At 42.1% G+C, this 18,295-nt stretch overlaps 1 protein-coding gene across 2 annotated transcripts in view; it reads left to right on the forward strand.

Annotated features, from left to right (window-relative positions):
• RMDN2 (regulator of microtubule dynamics 2) overlaps positions 1-18,295 on the forward strand; it is a 124,977-nt gene that overhangs the window by 68,513 nt on the left and 38,169 nt on the right. For both annotated transcript variants that reach the window (XM_040429612.1, XM_040429611.1), the window contains exons 6-7: positions 3,976-4,051; positions 6,710-6,787. In XM_040429612.1, the coding sequence (XP_040285546.1) occupies positions 3,976-4,051; positions 6,710-6,787 (154 nt within the window). The remainder of the gene's footprint in view (positions 1-3,975; positions 4,052-6,709; positions 6,788-18,295) is intronic.

Genomic DNA, 18,295 nt, shown 5'->3' on the forward strand with positions numbered 1-18,295 from the left:
CAACTAATCGATTATTCAAATAATCGTTAGCTGCAGCCCTACTTTACTATTTTACAAACCTAGTATTTGTAAAAAATAAAAATAAATGAATTTTACATTGGTCACGTTGTAAAAAAATAAAAATAAATGAATTTTACATTGGTCACAGAAAAAAACTGCTGCAAAAGTCATGTCAACTATGTTCAAAATGGAAAATCCACACCGCAGGTCATGTATTCTATGAGAATTTGAAAATCTCGTGCACACGATGCGGATTTTGAAATCTGCACAACAGTTCAATTTCCGCACCTAAGAAAAGCGTACATGAAATATTTCAAATCTCTCTCACTTTGCTGGTACTGCATTACACCACACGTAATCCACATTGTGTGCAGGCAACCTAGGGGTCTTAAGGGTGTCCACCGCAGAGGGACCAAATAAATGGCCCTGAACCCATTAATGGCAAGAATATTAATGTCCAAGTCCATTTCCATACACATGGTCATACACATTACACATCTGTCTGCTGTCAGCTATCTCTCCCGATCCTCCCAAGTATACAGTATGCATGCTCTGCTCATAGCAGCAGTGATGTCCCTGACTATCCCACGGGATTGTTGCAGCTAGTCACTGGCCTTAGCAGTCACGTGAGGTACGTAGCAATGTCAGTCTCTCTGCAACCATGATGTCCCTGACTACCTGTCGGTGGAGTCATGTGGGTCACCACTGCATCATCGGAAAGAAAAACTGGCGGGCTGCACCGATACGGTGGCGCTGGAACGAAAGGGGGAGCAGGTAGGTAAGTATTCTTCTTTTACTTGTTTTAACATTCCCTGCTAGAAATGTTCTGCTCTCAGAAATCTGCTTTAAAGATATACTACACTCTGTTCTAGGTTAGTATTTGTTAAACATACTATCGCAGACTATAAGGATATGAGGAATTATTTTATCAATTAAACTTATGCAATGAACTATGATATATCTAAGATGGTAGATGATACGTGTAGTACAGTTCTACTTTAAATTCAAAATTAAAGTAAAGGGAACCTTCGCAAAACAATCAGGAACTTTAGGCATTTGGAATGGGAAATAGATACTCTTTTCCTTGTATTATTTCACTTGGTAGTTTAAAGAGCTGTCTCTTTAATGAATGAACCCTATTGACCCTTCTGCTACTACACCCCCTCCTCCTTGTGAGAAGTTCTTGCACGCTACCGCTGCAGCTGACAGGAGCACCAGCAAGATTAGCCAGATTCCTTTCAGTGTTCTTTGATCACAGTCTGCATCCTTCCCCACAATGTTTGACAATCTCGCCAGGACTCACGCAAGGCCAACTACTGTGTTTACTTTTCGAGGAACTGTGGGATTGCCTTTCACTGGCAGATTAATTGCAGCCATATAATTAGTTGTGTTCCTGGATGTTTTGGGGGAGATTGGTCTTCTTTCCTATGCACAGTTTATCCCCTGCTGGCTCAGTGCTCTTATTTGGCATGCTGAATTTACAGCAGTTCTTTTTTTTTTTTTGCCATGGTGTATGCATTGGCAGCGCTGCCAGGAAGCAAGAACATCTGAAAAGTGTTTGGTTGGTTTTGTGATATGAGAGAATGACCTGTGCATGGTTCCCAGTGGGTAAATCAGCATGTGTGAGCCACTTTGTTCAAAGGGTGCAGGGTGAATAGACACAGGAACAGACGGCCTCTGTCTAGGAGGAGGAATGTGCCATTCAGGACACTGTCTTTCAAGTAACTGAAGTCAATGGTCAAGGCATTGATTTACATGCAAATGTCACTCTTATGTAGAACGATGACCTAGCATTACTCACTGGTGTTTGTACCACAGTTTTACAATGGTTTCTAGATAGCATTTTGTACAAAGACAACCAAAGTATGCGTTTTGCGTTAAAGGGAGTCTGTCATCAATTTTGACCATGCAAAACTACTGAAAGCACTAGGCAAGTTCCAAGGAAAGAAAAAAAAACATACCTTTTGCAGAATTTTTATTATTAGGAGTAGTAAGAATATGAACTTTTATTCTGCTGGGCACTGCTCCTGCTAGTGCTCAGGAGCGATGCTTAACTGAAGTGTTTTCAGCATTAAACTGCTTCACAGCCCCTTCTCTATACTCTGAGTGACAGCTTTAGCATCCAACCAGGAGACCACTGCAGCTATCATTAAAGGCAGATGGGAGAGACTGAAGCAGCTCAGTGCAGAGGGCACTTCATAGTGAAGCACCACCTCCTGGGCACTTGAGAGAGTAGAATCTGGCAGAATAAACATTTATATTCATACTACTCCTGTTGGTTTGTTATTCTCTCCCTGGCCCCTACCTAGTGCTGTGTTGCCTGGTAAAAACTACTTGCAGACTCCTTTTAATTTAGGTTGATTTCACACTTCAGTTATTTGGTCAGTTATTTCGATCTTTTTTTTTTTTTTTTTTAGCCAAAACCAGATTCAGGTCAAAATAGGTGCAAAATAGGTGCAAATCAAATCATTACACCTGATCTCTAAGTAGGCTTCACCACTGGTTTTGGTTTCATGTCGCACGACATTTATTGTAATGATAGCCTATGGTATCACACTGCAACGTGACAGTCACACAAAAATCCAACTTTGATGAATTTTTTGCACCTGCCGTGTCGCAGTCGCAGCATGGTGCAGTCTGACACCATAGACTATCATTACAATAAATGTTGCGCGACACTGATGCGACATGAATGTTGTGCGACATATGTCACGTGCAGCCCTAGCCTAATACTTGCATCTTCTTATGTTGTATAGGGCCATTGGACTCCATAAGGCACCTGGTCCAATCATGACCACTACGTCGGCACTTACTATAGTATATTTGTTAAAAAATTCTGACAATAAAGGGCTCCTTCTCCCGCATTTTTTTTTTTCAGTGTTTGTAAATGCTTGTAAAAAAAATGCTATGAATTTCACGTTTTCCATAGTGCATGTGTATTTTATGGTGTTTTTTTTTTTTCATTTTTACAGTTATAACTTTTTATTTCTAGCCCTTTTCAATTCCTGTGGGAAAATGCCATACCAGAGAATGCTGCATTTAGGAGAAAAAATAAAAACGCCACCAGAATACCACAATCCAAAAGCTTTTTTAAAATAACTAGTTTTTTGGGGGGGGAGAAAAATGCATGTAAAAATGCCATTTCAACAAAACACTGTTTGTGAAACCGGTTTCCTTGCCAATCTAATGTGCGTGAGGATAAGGCTCCATTCACACATCCGCAATTCTGCGGAACGGAATTGCGGACCCATTCATTTCTATGGGGCCGCACTTCCAGGTCCGCATTTCCGTTCCCGAAAAAAATAGAACATGCCCTATTCTTGTCCGCAATTGCGAACAAGAATAGGCATATTGTATTAGTGCCGGCAATGTGCGGTCCGCAAAATGCGGACCGCACATTGCCGTGTCCGTGTTTTGCGGATCCGTGGATCCGCAAATCACACACGTATGTGTGTGAATGGACCCTAACCAAAATTTCAGATTTTAATCAGTCCAGTCCTGGGAGACTTCATCACTGTATAGTGGCATTTGTTGAGGACTTCTGTTTGAGGAATATGTCAGGAAATATTGCTGACGTTTAACTCCTGGAGGCTCAAACAGAATGACTTCATTAAGGTTCTAAAAGCTGACATCTGAATGGTAGCTGTGGGGCTCCAGCACAACAGTGCACTTTCCTGAGCATTAATTAAAAGTAACCTGACCCCAGAACAAATCCCTGTAGATGGAGACTTACTGGAGGTTTATTTTCAAAGTCCCAGTTATTGGGCTAATTACATGTTTCTAATAGATAAGTAAGCATTATAATGGAATCAAAGAAAAAAGACAGAAATGTGATAAAAAAATAATAATCAGAAATCTTTAAGGTATCTAACATAGAAACCAAGCCTCAAAAACCTCCAAAAATGATTTATTGTAAATGGATGATTATCAGTTAATATATCACTGATCATGCCATTTTCAATTCTGTTTTTCTAGGTATGCAGTTATGTGCGGATACGTGTCTGAATTTGACAATGTCCAGAATAAAATCAAGAACGGCTATCTCTTTAAGGTTTGTTAAAAACCTATGGTGGATTGGAGAGGAGATATGTGAAGCTTAGAGTCACCTTCAAGAGGAGAGGAGGCATTTGAAGCTTAGGGTCAACCTTCAACCATTAGATCAGTTTTTTCAACTTATGATTTAAAGCAAACTTGTCACATGGAAAATGCAGGCCGTATGTTACAGAGCAGGAAGAACTGAGTAGATTGATTTATAATTTTGTGGGAAAAATCTATGTAAATTGTATGTTATTCATTCACATCCCTGCTCTTTCTGTGTTTAGGAGTCCAGTGGACGGTCCCACTCAGTGATGGACAGGTTTTTGTGTTTGACTGTACATAGAGATTGCTGTCAGTCAAGATACACATTTGATAGTGAAGTATTTTTGCAGATTTAAATTACATAAGTGATATCTTTTTCAACCATCATGTATGTTTAATTAGAAATCTGCAAGGTCGTAAATACCTGTTGAGATTTCAATAAACTTAATATACATGTAGTTGGTGACCAACAGCCATCTTCCTTGACCTTCCCATAAACATGCACACGTGGCCCAGTCCACCAATGGCAAGAAAACCACATGTACTATGTCAATGGGCAGCTTTGATGATGCTATATTTTGCACCCGAACACAAAATCAGGCCCTAAAAGGGTTGTCCCAGAATAATCACCTATTCACAGTGATAAATGTGCAGTGCTAGTCGAAGCGATAAATGTCTGATCAGTTATGGTCCAACCTCTGAGGCTCCCCCCTGGCAATAAACCCTGTGAGAACTCCGTTCACTTTCTCTGGAAATGCCGGATATTACGTCTCTGCCTTTTGTCTAAGATTAAATGAGTTATCTGTTAATTAATATTGGTTACCTAGCCTCAGGATGGGTCATCAATATCAGATCGGCATGGGTCCGTCACCCAGGACCCCACCGATCAGATGTAAAAAAGGGCCAGCACTTTGTGAGCGCTGCGCCTCTTCCTAGGCCATGTGACGTCTCCATATATCGGTCACATGGCCTAGTTGCAGCTCGTGAGCAAAGTCATGAGGTCGGGTTGTGTGCAAGCCCAAGGTGCAGAATTGAGTGGTGTCCTAGGTTGCCTGGACTCGCTGGGAGTGGGATCCCAGGGAGTGACTGTAAACTTGCACGCACTTCACTCTCACATTTGAGCACGCTCCCTTCTGCTTATGCACAAGCCGGCTAGGCACAATATAAGGAATCTTTATCATTCCAGTCAGATGTCCAAGCCATTACACAACACACATTTACTTTTATTTTTCTGCATTTGTCACTAGGACCATTTTGGGGTGCGGATTGAGCCAGACATAAACTTTTGGCTCCTGGTGGACAATGGGTGGCAGCCAAGGGGGAAGCCAGAAGCAAGATGGGCTCGTCCTAAGGGAAGCTATTAATCTGAAACCATGCAGAACCTTTCAGCTCGGAGGGGTGGGGAAAGTCCACTTATGGTGCATGCTGCACTTTTCATAGCAATTTGGTGAAGAAAGTCATGATATCAAGCTTTGAATAAAAAATATATATATATATGTATATATATATATATATATATATATATATCTGGCACTCCAATAGAGATTGGATGAAGTGGCAATACCATGCTCTACCATGGGATGCCCCCCCCCCCCTTGATTGGACAACGCCTTTGAGGGCCATGGCGATACACTGCAGATTTTCCACAACGTATTACTGCACCAGGAAATGGTGGAGATTTTAGAACATCTCATCCACAGAAATTGCATGTAACTTGTCAATTGATTTTTGTGGATTTCCACTGCTGATTTCAAATGCAGATGGTGAAATCTGCGGAAAACCTGTAGTGTTTACACTCTGAATTCTGGAACAAAGTCCTCACCATTCTAGAGTGCATTTTTCATTCTGGCATTTTTATTGTGGAAAATCCACAGAAAACCTCTCCTGTGTGGACAAACTCTTAGGCTGGGTTCACACTTGAGCGCATTTTATATGCGCGTTTAACGCGCGTTTTTGTCGCACGTTTTTATGCACGTTTTTTGCAATAGTAAACGCGCGTTTGACGTGCATTTGTGTGATTGACTGCAGTGTCCTATGGCCACAAACGCGCGTCAAAACGCCCCAAAGAAGCTCAAGAACTTGTTTGAGCGTAGGGCGTTTTTCAGCGCGTTCAAACGCGCTGTAAAACGCTCAAGTGAGAACCAGGGCCATAGGGAAGCATTGGTTTTCATGTGTTGAGCGTTTTACAGCGCGTTTGAACGCGGTGTAAAACGCTCAAGTGTGAACCCAGCCTAAGTGTTGCTAGCAAATCACTTGCATCGCTTTTTTACTTAGCAAAATCTACTCCAATGTGCTGATTACCAGTAAATGTCATCCAAACAGGGAAAACCAGTGGTGCTGTATAAAACCAGTTATTGTTATGTATTTAGAGCTAAAGGGTACGTCCACACTGGAGATTTGCGTGTGGCTAATCCGCAGCATTTTACAGTACCAATAAAGTGGATAAGATTTTACGAAATGTCATGAACACACTTAAAGAAATCCGCATTGTAAATTTACTTGCCTTGCAGATTTTAAATCAGCAACATGTCAGTGGTCGTACCCAAAGTCTTCAGATGTTCAAAACACCTTTGGTAAAACATGGTAATAACTTATGAATTCAAACAATGAAATGATGTTCACATTTCAGGAGCATTTGGATAAAGCCATAGAACTCCATCCAGAAGACCCTCTTCAATACTACCTCTTAGGCAGATGGTGCTATACTGTAAGTAGTCTTTCTTCCATTTCTGCAATAACCAGCAGTACAGCTTCTACCTTTGTCACGCTCCAGTGATGTTGACCAATGGACTCTGCTTGATACAGTACAAATAAAATGGCCGATATCTCCAAGAACATGTCCAATATTTCTATTTATGTTGCTGTATATCATGTTTGGATGTACTATGATCTATTTTAGGGCATTACTTTGCGAAAAGTGGCAGCGTCAGGTAGCTACAGACATGCTGAAATCAGCGGTCTGTCATTTACTTGCTGAAGTAACACCACTGCTGAGAACATACAGTTTCATACTGGCAGTGTGTTGCAGAGAAGACGGCACTCGTTGCCAGAGAGGAGTCTGGCTTATTCATGAGTTTGCTCTCTCTCTCTCTCCGCTCACCCTCCTATGATTGGCAGAAAACCCAGAAAACCAAATTGCCTGACCTCATGAGAGGTGAACATAAAATCAATCCAAAAGTGGGAAAACTCCAACTGCAGAGCTGATGTGGCTCCTATTCTGAACCTCAGCTTTTCTTTTAAGGATGCCTGTGTTACCATCTGTCTGGGCAGTTTGCTAGAGGCAGACAGATCAGGAACACTGGAGCAATACCTGTCCACTTTTGTAGCTTAGTTGACATATCTACTTAGTATTATAGCCATAAAAGTGAAAAGCTGGGTCTGTAGAAGGTTGAATACTTCCAAATGCCCCTATGTCAGGGAGAGCCTTATCTATCTAGACAAAATCCCAACCCAAAATTGTAATTAGCAACAGGAAAGCTACTACTGATCAAGATGTTGGCCTCCTCAAGACTCAGAGCTGTCCCCTTCAGTCCAGTAGAAATTCTCTGATGGGGCTTCCTGGTGTTTTCCCTGTTAGGAAGATTCTGTAGTCTCTGTGCTGAGATGTTAAAAGGGAGTTGTGCCAGGATAGGAGACAATTATATGATCAGTGGGGTCCAACCACTCAGACCTCCACCAGTAATGAGATCTGGGTTCTGTGCACCCGTATGAATGGAGTGGTGGTCAAGTATTTGCGTTGCCGCTCCATGAGACTGCCAGAGATAGACATGCACTGTACTCCGTCCAGGGAACTGATTCCTTTCATCTAAGTCCCCAGCCAGTGCTATATTGGACAATCGGGTGAAGACCAGGAGATAATAGGAGATCTGCTGGAGGCCGAGCCCTTCATCAAGTAGCAGCAATGGAATAAAGCTGAATGTTATCAATGGTCACACAAGGCAAGCCATTAAAGGAACTACACTTGTAATCAGACTATCTCCCTGCAAGGTCAACACACTGCAGCCTCAAGTTGGCAGATGATAAATTGGCGTATTTGACAAACAATATCTTGCTGCCAAAAATTCACTTCAGTGGTGAAATGACTTCCCTACAATATTTTTGTAGCATTCCTGTGACTCATCAGGAATCTGTCTAAAAATTGGCTCAAATTGTCGCAATTTTGGTCCAATTTGGCACAGCTAGTGTTTCTACGCTTTTTTTGCTGACTTACTCCAAAGCAGCAGGCTTAACTAGAAAGAATGGAGCTTCATGGGAAAGGGGGAGTGGCCTAAAGCGTGATGTTTTGTGCCAAAATGACGACCCAATTCTGGCGTAAAATTCTATCTCAAAGTAAGCCAACCAATAGGTGGTATAGAGCTAGAAAAAGGTGTCTGCAACAAATATAACATCGGCATGAGTCAGTGTGATAAATGTGATGCAGGTCTGGACGGACTGTCTAAGGACGGACTGTCTAAGGTTACACCATTTGTAGGATTAGCAGATATGAGCAACTGACTTTATTATTTTATAACCTATGAAAGGCATGCGTCAAGAAATTTAGCTTTGCTTAGGTTACTTTTACACTTGCATTGCTAGTTTTGGTATTGAGATCCGGTGGGGGATCTCAATATCGGAATTAAATGGATCCGTTTTGATTTTGCACATCAGGATGCATCCGTTCCGTTAGGATGCGGTTGTGAGAAATCAAAACGGATCTGTCACTCAATACATTGAAAGTCAATGAGTGACGGATCTGTTTTTTTAGGCTCCTAAATCCACGGATCTGTCACCATTGACTTGCGTTGTTTTCAGTGCTGTAACAATTTTTTTCCGTCTTTATGACTGGACAAAAACCACAACTTGCAGCGGTTTTCCATCCGGTCACAAAACTGAATGCTGCCGGACCGGAAGACATCCTGAACAGATCTCCTTCCATTGAGAATGCATGAGAACTAAACGGACATGTTTTTTTTCCAATATTGAGATTTTCTGCCGGATCTCATACAGGAAAACACCAACGCAAGTGTGTTATGTGTGTGTGTGTATGTATGTATGTATGTATGTATGTGTGTGTGTGTGTGTGTGTGTATATATATATATATATATATATATATAATGTATGTGTGTATCTCATTTCTGGCTTAGTAATGCACCCTGATTCTAAGTTAAGGTTGTAAATACATTTTGTGTAGTAGGTTGTCTTGCCGTGACTAATACAGTCAGTTTATAGTCTACAAAGTGCATATGCAAGGTACCAAAAATAAATGTCGGCATTTTATGTGAAGAGGAAAAAGATCTGTCTGCCTCACACCCTAAAACCTACTAGATAGTTGACTCACACGTATGGTACTTGAACTTATTGGATTTCCTCTTTGACTGTGATTCATTCTGCTAACACGGTCCTTACTCTGAACACTATTTTACTGTTATGCTGTTAGTATCTCTGCAGAGTAAAATGAGACTTGCTGTCCTACCATGTTCAAGTGTCGTGCTATAAAACTATGATCTAATTATTATTACACTTCTGTCAAAGTCTTAAGACTTGCCATCTGTAATTCTGTACTCAGAAAGTACTTTGTTTTGTGGTTGGTTAGCTGAGAGCTGTATTAGTGATGGAGTAAAACCACATGCAAAGAAATATTTTTCCTAGAAGTGCACAGGATCAGATCAGATCTGCAGATTGTACAACAGCTGGTGTATAAGGAAACTTCTAATGACATAACATGCTATGTGTGATGAACCACATTGGGAAAGTATGATCATAATTGGTGCAAAGGAAACTGGGAGCATTTGCCTAGATTGCTCATTGGCCTCTGAAAAATGAAAGGAGTGATATAGACTGAGACACGGTTGCTAATTCTAGGGAATCGACCCATTCAAAAGCCATAGGGTATGCTTGAGTCGGAGTAAGGCCTCATGCACACGACCGTTGTTGGGTTCCGTGTCCGTTGTTCCGTTATCCGTGATTTTCTGCGGACCCATTGACTTTCAATGGGTCCGTTGAAAACTCGGAAAATGCACTGTTTGTCATACGCCTCCGTGATCCGTGTTTCCAGTCCGTCAAAAAAATATGACCTGTCCTATTTTTTTCACGGACAACGGTTCGCGGACCCATTCAAGTCAATGGGTCCGTGAAAAAACATGGAGGCACACAAGATTGTCATCGGCGTCCGTGATCCGTGTCCGTTTTTCCCCTATCATTTTCAAGGCAAACTTGACTTTGATTTTTTTTTCTTCACTTTTCATGTCTGGTGATCCTCCAAAAATCAAGGAAGACACACGGAAAAAAAACCAGAAACGGATCACGGAACATTGGAACCCCGTTTTGCGGACCGTGAAAAAATACTGTCGTGTGCATGAGGCCTAAGACAGACACGAGAGGACAGGATACTTGCATAAGCTATGGAAAAAGTTAGGTCCCCAAACCCTTGAAGAGGGCTGATATTGAATTGGCTAGTACAGTCAAGCAGCCAATCACCCAATGAACGAGCCAAACACTTGTTCATCGAGCGATGGGCATCTTTCATCAGGATGAAAGATGCTGATTATTGGCGGTACATCTAGAGAATGATGAATAGAAGTGAATGAGGGAGGAACACATCAGCTTGTGTAATCAGGCCAGTGCTAACGAGTTCTGATGGCTGTGTTCTCATCCTTTAGCCCTCGCACTGCCCTTACATCGGGCAGTGTAATACAGCCTTTAGGATGCATTGGCAATTGCTCTCCTTCACCCACCTCACTATAATTTTCAAGTCTTTTCTTATACACAATACTTTAGGATATGACCCCCATGGGGCTACTCCATTTTACTTTATTTTTTTACATCACCCTACTACTGGAATGGTTTTTGCAACTTGCAACAGTGATAAATCTGGGGTGAAACAATGCCAATTTTTCAAAACTGGTGTGGGGTACAAATTCAGCAACTTCTGGCTGAAATAAGCCCAAAAAGTCGTAAGTTTTTAAAGCCAGAATTTAATCCCCCCCCCCATCATGTCTAGATTTTCTTAGGCAGGAATCATTTGAAATATCAAAGTTACACCCAAACTTCATCCTGAGAATTTCTGTCCTGTTTATTTAGTGTTATTCATGTAAAAACTTAAGATTTAGGTTTAGATTATATAATCTTTTCTATATTCCAGGTTGTAGCATCGTTTCCTATTTTTGAGTTCTGCATCTACTTTGAAGCACATTTTTTTTCTTACTTTTCTCTAAAGCAGCACTATATATGATTTATTATGTTTACACTACCTAAAATATACAAATGTTTTAGGTTGCTGTATTTGCACAAAGGTGACAGAAGAAATGAATGTTTTGTCAAGAAAATGTACTTTTTGAAAGGAGGGACGCCAAGATATTATTCAGTATAACCTGAGTACAAACTGCTGTCTTTGACTCGTTTGTAAAAATTGCAGTCGTTTGCTAAGCATCACTCTAGTCGTGTACTGCTGCCCATGTTCTTGTTCACTGAAATGGAAATTGGAACCTTTGTGGTTTCGAACACGCACTACTTCTCGGCCTGATGATCTCTGTCTTTGGAGAAACTCCTCTTGTTACATCATAATTCTGTTATAAATCTTATAAAACATGTATAGTTTTCTCCTAGTCTGTGGAGGTCTTTTTGTTTTGTGCTTTTCTAATGATGTAGATGTTGTACCGAAAATAAAGAAAATCTTGTGATGATGTTGTTACTAGAGGACCAGCACCAGCATTCTGAGAAGCATCTTGTTCAGTACTGTCTTGTTCACCGACTGCACGGAGCTCCTGTCCTAAACATCACTGCTGGTGGAGGGGGATCTTTGGCCCAACGAATCCATCAGCAGCTAGTTTTCCATGCACAGTGTTTTCTAATTGGGGCTTCTGATGGACATGTCAGTACACATGTCCCTCCAACAGCAGCCATGTTTAGGCCCAGAGCATTATTCTGTCTGTGATAAACAAGGGGACAGTGCTTCTCAGAACAAGAAATCAGAGCTGGTCAGCTAATAATAAGGTTAATCGTATTATGAATTTTAGTAAGTGGCTTATAATTCTGTTTGCAGCCACAAGCCAGGGATGTGAAACTTGTGTCCCTCCGGCTTTTGAAAAACTACTCCCAGCATGCCCTGATAGCTGTAGGCTGTTTAGACATGATGGAAGTTGTAGTTCCCATCTATTAATTTAGAGAGAAGAGCCACCACTAAGGGGGGGGGGGGCGTCAAACAAGAAAGGCCCTCTGTCTTGAGTCACAAAACCCTACACTTTAAAAGCAGGGGCCCATTTTGATCTTTGACAGGGGACCCCCTTTTGTTCTAAGTATGCCACTGAATCTTATGAATTTACCCACAGATTCCCCAGCAATATAAATTTAATCATGATAAATTTCCCCTATATGTCTCAACAGGCATTCAATGTACAAATAAAATGGTCCATGACTGTCTTAAAGATGAAGTTTTTAGTCGCATACAACAATCAAAACTGAGAAAATATATAGAAATCTTCTCTATATATCCCATTAGCTCAGCCATGTCCCCTTCCTCCTCACTTACTGTGTCTGGTTGTAAGGCAACTGGCTGAAGCAGGAGCCTCCCTCTCATGCTCTGTCTGCAGTAGGATAAAAATATTGTTAGGGTTTAACTGTTGTTTCAGGTAGTTTTACACAGTAAGCCACCATTTGGTGGTATCTGAGGAATAAAACTTTTTCTGGCCGTTATATGACATATCTGGTAATTCTTTTTCAGTTTTCCTTTTGCATTATGTATAACTCATTTTTTTTATAAGCTGTGGCTAGAAACCACTGGCATGCACCAGTTCTTGTGCCAGTCTCTTTCGCTGCCTGTCTGCAGCAACCTTCTCCTCCTTTTCCTCCTCCCTTATCCATAGACTTCTTTGTAATCTGATCCTTCAACAAGTGGGCAGCCCTTCAGAGCTCCAGATGACGACCAAAATGGTCGCCAATGCGACTTAGAATTTACAAATGGCAACAAGACTTTTTAGTCTTGTCGCCATTTGCGACTAGACCCGCCGCCGCAGCTCTGAATACAGCGGCGGGCACAGGAGCTGATAGTTCTCTGCTGTGCCGCCGATGTTCTTCTCAGCAGCGCAGTGCAGAAGTCTCTCCCTCCCCCTGTGCTGCCACCGCCAATAGGAAGAGAGACGGGAGGAGGAGGAGGGGCTGTAGCCACTGCGCCACCAATGAAGATAACTGACCTGTTAATGCAAATACAGGAGGCAGGTGCCAGAATCAAATAGCCTGCACCCGACCTCTATGACAGGGAGCTGCGATCAGCGGCAGTTAACCCTTTAGGTGCGGTACCTGAGGGGTTAACTGCAGCGGATCGCAGCTCCCTGTCATAGAAGTCAGGTGCCGGCTATTTAATTCCGCCCCCGCCTCCTGTATTTGTATTAACAGATCAGTTATCTTCATTGGTGGTGCAGTGCGCCACCCCCCCCCCCCCAACACCCCAGTATAATAAACATTGGTGGCGCAGTGCCAATGAGGGTTAAAAAAATAAATAAAAAAATTAACTCACCTCCTTCAATTGATCGCGCAGCTGCCGGTCTCCTGTTCTTTCTTCAGGCCCTGTGGTGACGTCACTGAGCTCATCACATGGTCCATTACCACGGTGATGTACCATGTGATGAACACAGTGATGTCACCACAGGTCCTTTGACAGGTCCTGAAGAAAGAACAGGAGACTGGCATCTACGTGATCAATTGGAGGAGGTGAGTTAATTTTTTTTATTATTTAACCCTCAATTGACTTTCTACTAAGCATTTTGTATTAAAGAATGCTATTATTTTCCCTTATAACCATGTTAACAATACAATACAGTGAATAGACTTTCATCCTAGTAACCATGCGTAAAAATCGCACCGCATCCTCACTTGCTTGCGGATGCTTGCGATTTTCACGCAGCCCCATTAACTTCTATGGGGCCTGAGTTGCGTGAAAAACGCACAACATAGAGCATGCTGCGATTTTCACGCAACGCACAAGTGATGCGTGAAAATCACCGCTCATGTGCACAACCCCATAGAAGTGAATGGGTCCAGATTCAGTGCGGGTGCAATGCGTTCACCTCACGCATTGCACCCGCGCAGAAATCTCGCCCATGTGAAAGGGGCCTAAGGGTGAATAGGACAAGGGTTCCAGCCCCTAAGGGGGCTAATAGTAAGTAAAAAAAAAACACTAAGGCCTCTTTTAGACGGGCGTTGCGGGAAAATGTGCGGGAGCGTTACGGGAACACCCGCGATTTTTCCGCGCGAGTGCAAAACATTGTAATGCGTTTTGCACTCGCATGAGAAAAATCGCGCATATTTGGTACCCAAACCCGAACTTCTTCACAGAAGTTCGGTCTTGGGTTAGGTGTTCTGTAGATTGTATTATTTCCCCTTATAACATAGTGGAAAACGCAGAATATAGAACATGCTGCGACTTTCACGCAACGCACAAGTGATGCGTGAAAATCACCGCTCATGTGAACAGCCCCATAGAAATGAATGGGTCGGTATTCAGTGAAAAATGTTAGTGTGAAAGTACCCTAAAATATGAAGTTTAAATCCCCCCTTTAAACAATAAATAAATAAACATATTACATAGCGCTGCGTCCGAAAAGTTCAAACTATTAAATTATTAAAAAATATCTCCTATGCGGTGAGAGCCATGACAGACATAAATAAAAACCATGCGATTTGCAATTTTTTTGTCACCTTGTCTATTATGGGCCGAGCGTTTCATAAAATGCGAAATGCACGCGGCTTTTTTTTTGTGTTTTTTTTTTTTTTTGTGTGGTATTGAGTATCGCAATACTTTTTTATGGTGAGGAAAGTGAATCAAAATTTTGGTATTGAAACAACCCTACGCCGATCTGATCAGCGTAGCGTTGTCACGATACCAAAATTTTGATTTGGCGACTAAAAATTTTATTTGGCTCCTAAATTTTTCAGTTCAGGAGCCAATGGCTACTAGGTATTTTTTTAGTCTGGAGCACTGCGGCCTTCTTTACTGAAGACTGATCTCAGCAGTGAATCAACAGTTAGGCCCCTTTCACACGGGCGAGATTTCCGCGCGGGTGCAATGCGTGAGGTAAACGCATTGCACCCGCACTGAATCCGGACCAATTCATTTCTTTGGGGCTGTGCACATGAGTGGTGATTTTCACGCATCACTTGTGCGTTGCGTGAAAATCGCAGCATGCTCCTCTTTGTTCGTTTTTTACGTAACGCAGGCCCCATAGAAATTACTGGGGTTGTGTGAAAATCGCAAGCATCCGCAAGCAAGTGCGGACGCGGTGCGATTTTCACGCACGGTTGCTTGGTGACAATCGGGATGGGGACCCGATCATTATTATTTTCCCTTATAACATGGTTATAAGGGAAAATAATAGCATTCTGAATATAGAATGCATAGTACAATAGGGCTGGAGGGGTTAAAAAAATATATATTAAAAAATTTAACTCGCCTTAATCCACTTGTTCGCTCAGCCGGCATCTCTTCTGTCTTCTTTTGTGAGGAATAGGACCTTTGATGACGTCACTACGTTCATCACATGGTCCGTCACATGATCCATCACCAGAATGCTATTATTTTCCCTTATAACCATGTTATAAGGGAAAATAATACAATCGCCACAACCTTGAACCCAAACCTGAACTTCAGTTTTTTATCACGCGCGTGCAAAACGCATTGCACCCGCGCGATAAAAACTGAACAACGGAACGCAATCGCAGTCAAAACTGACTGCAATTGCGTACCTACCCGCGCGGGTTTGCCGCAATGCACCGGGACGCATCCGGACCTAATCCGGACACGCTCGTCTGCAAGGGGCCTTAGAGAAGGGGGCAGGAAAGGTGCCTGAAAAGAGCAGGAGGCATCCTCTGATAAAATATATTGTAAAGTTTTTTATATTCTCCTGTGTTATTCATCCAGGCCTCATGCACACGACTAGTGATGAGCGAAGCGAGCTTCGGATGCTACATCTGAAGTTGCTTCATTCAAAAGTTCAGATTATTACTGTACTGAGATCTGTCTCCATACAGTATTAAAATGTATGGACTCCGATGATCTGAAGTAAGGTATTCGTGAAGTCACGTGTGACTTCGTTGAATAACTTTGGTAATTGATTTTTGTTCCTTTATGCTAACAGTCTGTTAGAATATGGCGCTAATCACATGTTGGCTCCCTTGGGTGAAATATAGTTTTTTAGTTTTTTTTACTAAACTAATGCTGCTAAATACACACAAGGGGAATTCATCATTCCCGCTATGCCACTTTTCTGGAATAAAAAAGTCACAAACCCCATGTTTGCAACTTTTTATAAGCCACTTTTGACAAATTTTGTCACAAGTGGCATTTCTCTGCTACCCTCGCCACGTCTCCAAAAAGGGTGAGGGTGGGGCCAGCAGATTTTTATTTATTTACACCAGTTTTCTGGCATAAATGAAGACCAAAATCTGCTGCCGTAGATTTCTTTTTATGTGCATACACTGCCGGGGACATGCATAATCTCTAACAAGGCATGTGCCTCGTAAAGCACTGTTATGATAAATATCCCCCACAGTCAATGGTATCGTATGATCGGATAAAAACTTGCGATTAGTTTAAGCTAGCCCCTACATACTTTTTCTCCCCTTTCACCTCCTCCTTCCCATCTTTCCTTTAGGGTCCATTCACACGTCCGCAGAATGGGTCCGCATCCGTTCCGCAAATTGTGGAACGGGTGCAGACCCATTCATTTCCTATGGGGCAGGAATGGATGCGGACAGCACACACAGTGTGCTGTCTGCATCCGCATTTACAGAGCGCGCCACTGTTCCTCCGGTCTGCGGCTCCGGAAAAAATAGAACATGTCCTATTCTTGTCCGCAATTGCGGACAAGAATAGGCAGTTCTATGGGGGTGCCGGCCGGGTGTATTGCGGATCCACAATTTGCGGATCCACCAAACACCCATACACCACGGACGTGTGAATGGACCATTATTCTCTTATTGAGAGTTATCGGTACATTATGTCTACCACAGACTTGATGAAACTGATCTATATCAAATATTAGCAGAAATAATTAATGTAAGTCTGGTGTATTGAGTTAGTTTCCCTTGTAAAATTGTCACAACAATGCAATGTAATAACTACCGGCTATTTTGAAAATTGAATCTGTATTAACATTTTTAAGATTAAGAGATTGTTAAAAAAAGAGATCCTAAGGTCACTGTATCAGACAATTATGCAGTAGACAACTCAAGGTTGAGGCTGGGTTCAGACCTGAGCGCATTTTATATGCGCGTTTAACGCGCGTTTTTTGCAATAGTAAATGCGCGTTTGACGTGCGTTTTTTGTGATTGACTGCAGTGTCCAATGGCCACAAACGCGCGTCAAAACGCCCCAAAGAAGTTTAAGAACTTGTTTGAGCGTAGGGCGTTTTTCAGCGCGTTCAAACGCGCTGTAAAACGCTCAAGTGAGAACCAGGGCCATAGGGAAGCATTGGTTTTCATGTGTTGAGCGTTTTACAGCGCGTTTGAACGCGCTGTAAAACGCTCAAGTGTGAGCCCAGCCTAAAGGGAACCTGTCACGTTGAACATAGTGTTTGAGCTGCAGGCAGCATGTTATAGAGCAGGAGGAGCTGAGCAGATTGATATACAGTGTACTGTAATTTATAAAATCAAATTCTGCTCATTCTGGGCTTTGAAGTCAAGGAGGCGGTCCTATCAGTGATTGACAGCTGCCTGTGTATACACAGTCATATAGGGAAGGCAGTTCATCCCTGATAAGACCGCCCCCTAGACTTCAAAGCCCAGAATGTAGAGGAATTTAAATGTATGAATTTAAAGGGGTATTCCCATTTGAGACAATGGAGGCATATCACTAGGATATGCCCCCATTGTCTGATAGGTGCGTGTCCCACCTCTGAAAACCTTACTTTTCAAACAGGCGTTTGATCTTCCTATATAACACTTATTTTTGGTTCATATAATTCTGGGGGTTTTCCTAACGTTTAGTCTAGAAATTCACGGTTGGTAATGTCCCTTCTATTTTAAAGATACTTTTTCCTCACGTTTATTAATTTTGTTCTCTTCACATTCTCTATTTCTCATCCGAACCCTTTGAACCTTGAGATCCCCCTACCTACTCTCTTTTTCTTGATTCTCCATTTGATAAGTGCTAGGAAATTGGTCTCTGAAATAGGTGCCTTTATTCTCTAGGCCTTTGCGGCCTATGGCAAAGTGTCATGCTTTCTTCTTGAATCAGCCAGCTAA

The sequence above is a fragment of the Bufo bufo genome, chromosome 4 (genome assembly GCF_905171765.1).
Source record: "Bufo bufo chromosome 4, aBufBuf1.1, whole genome shotgun sequence".
Classification (NCBI taxonomy): Eukaryota; Metazoa; Chordata; class Amphibia; order Anura; family Bufonidae; genus Bufo; species Bufo bufo.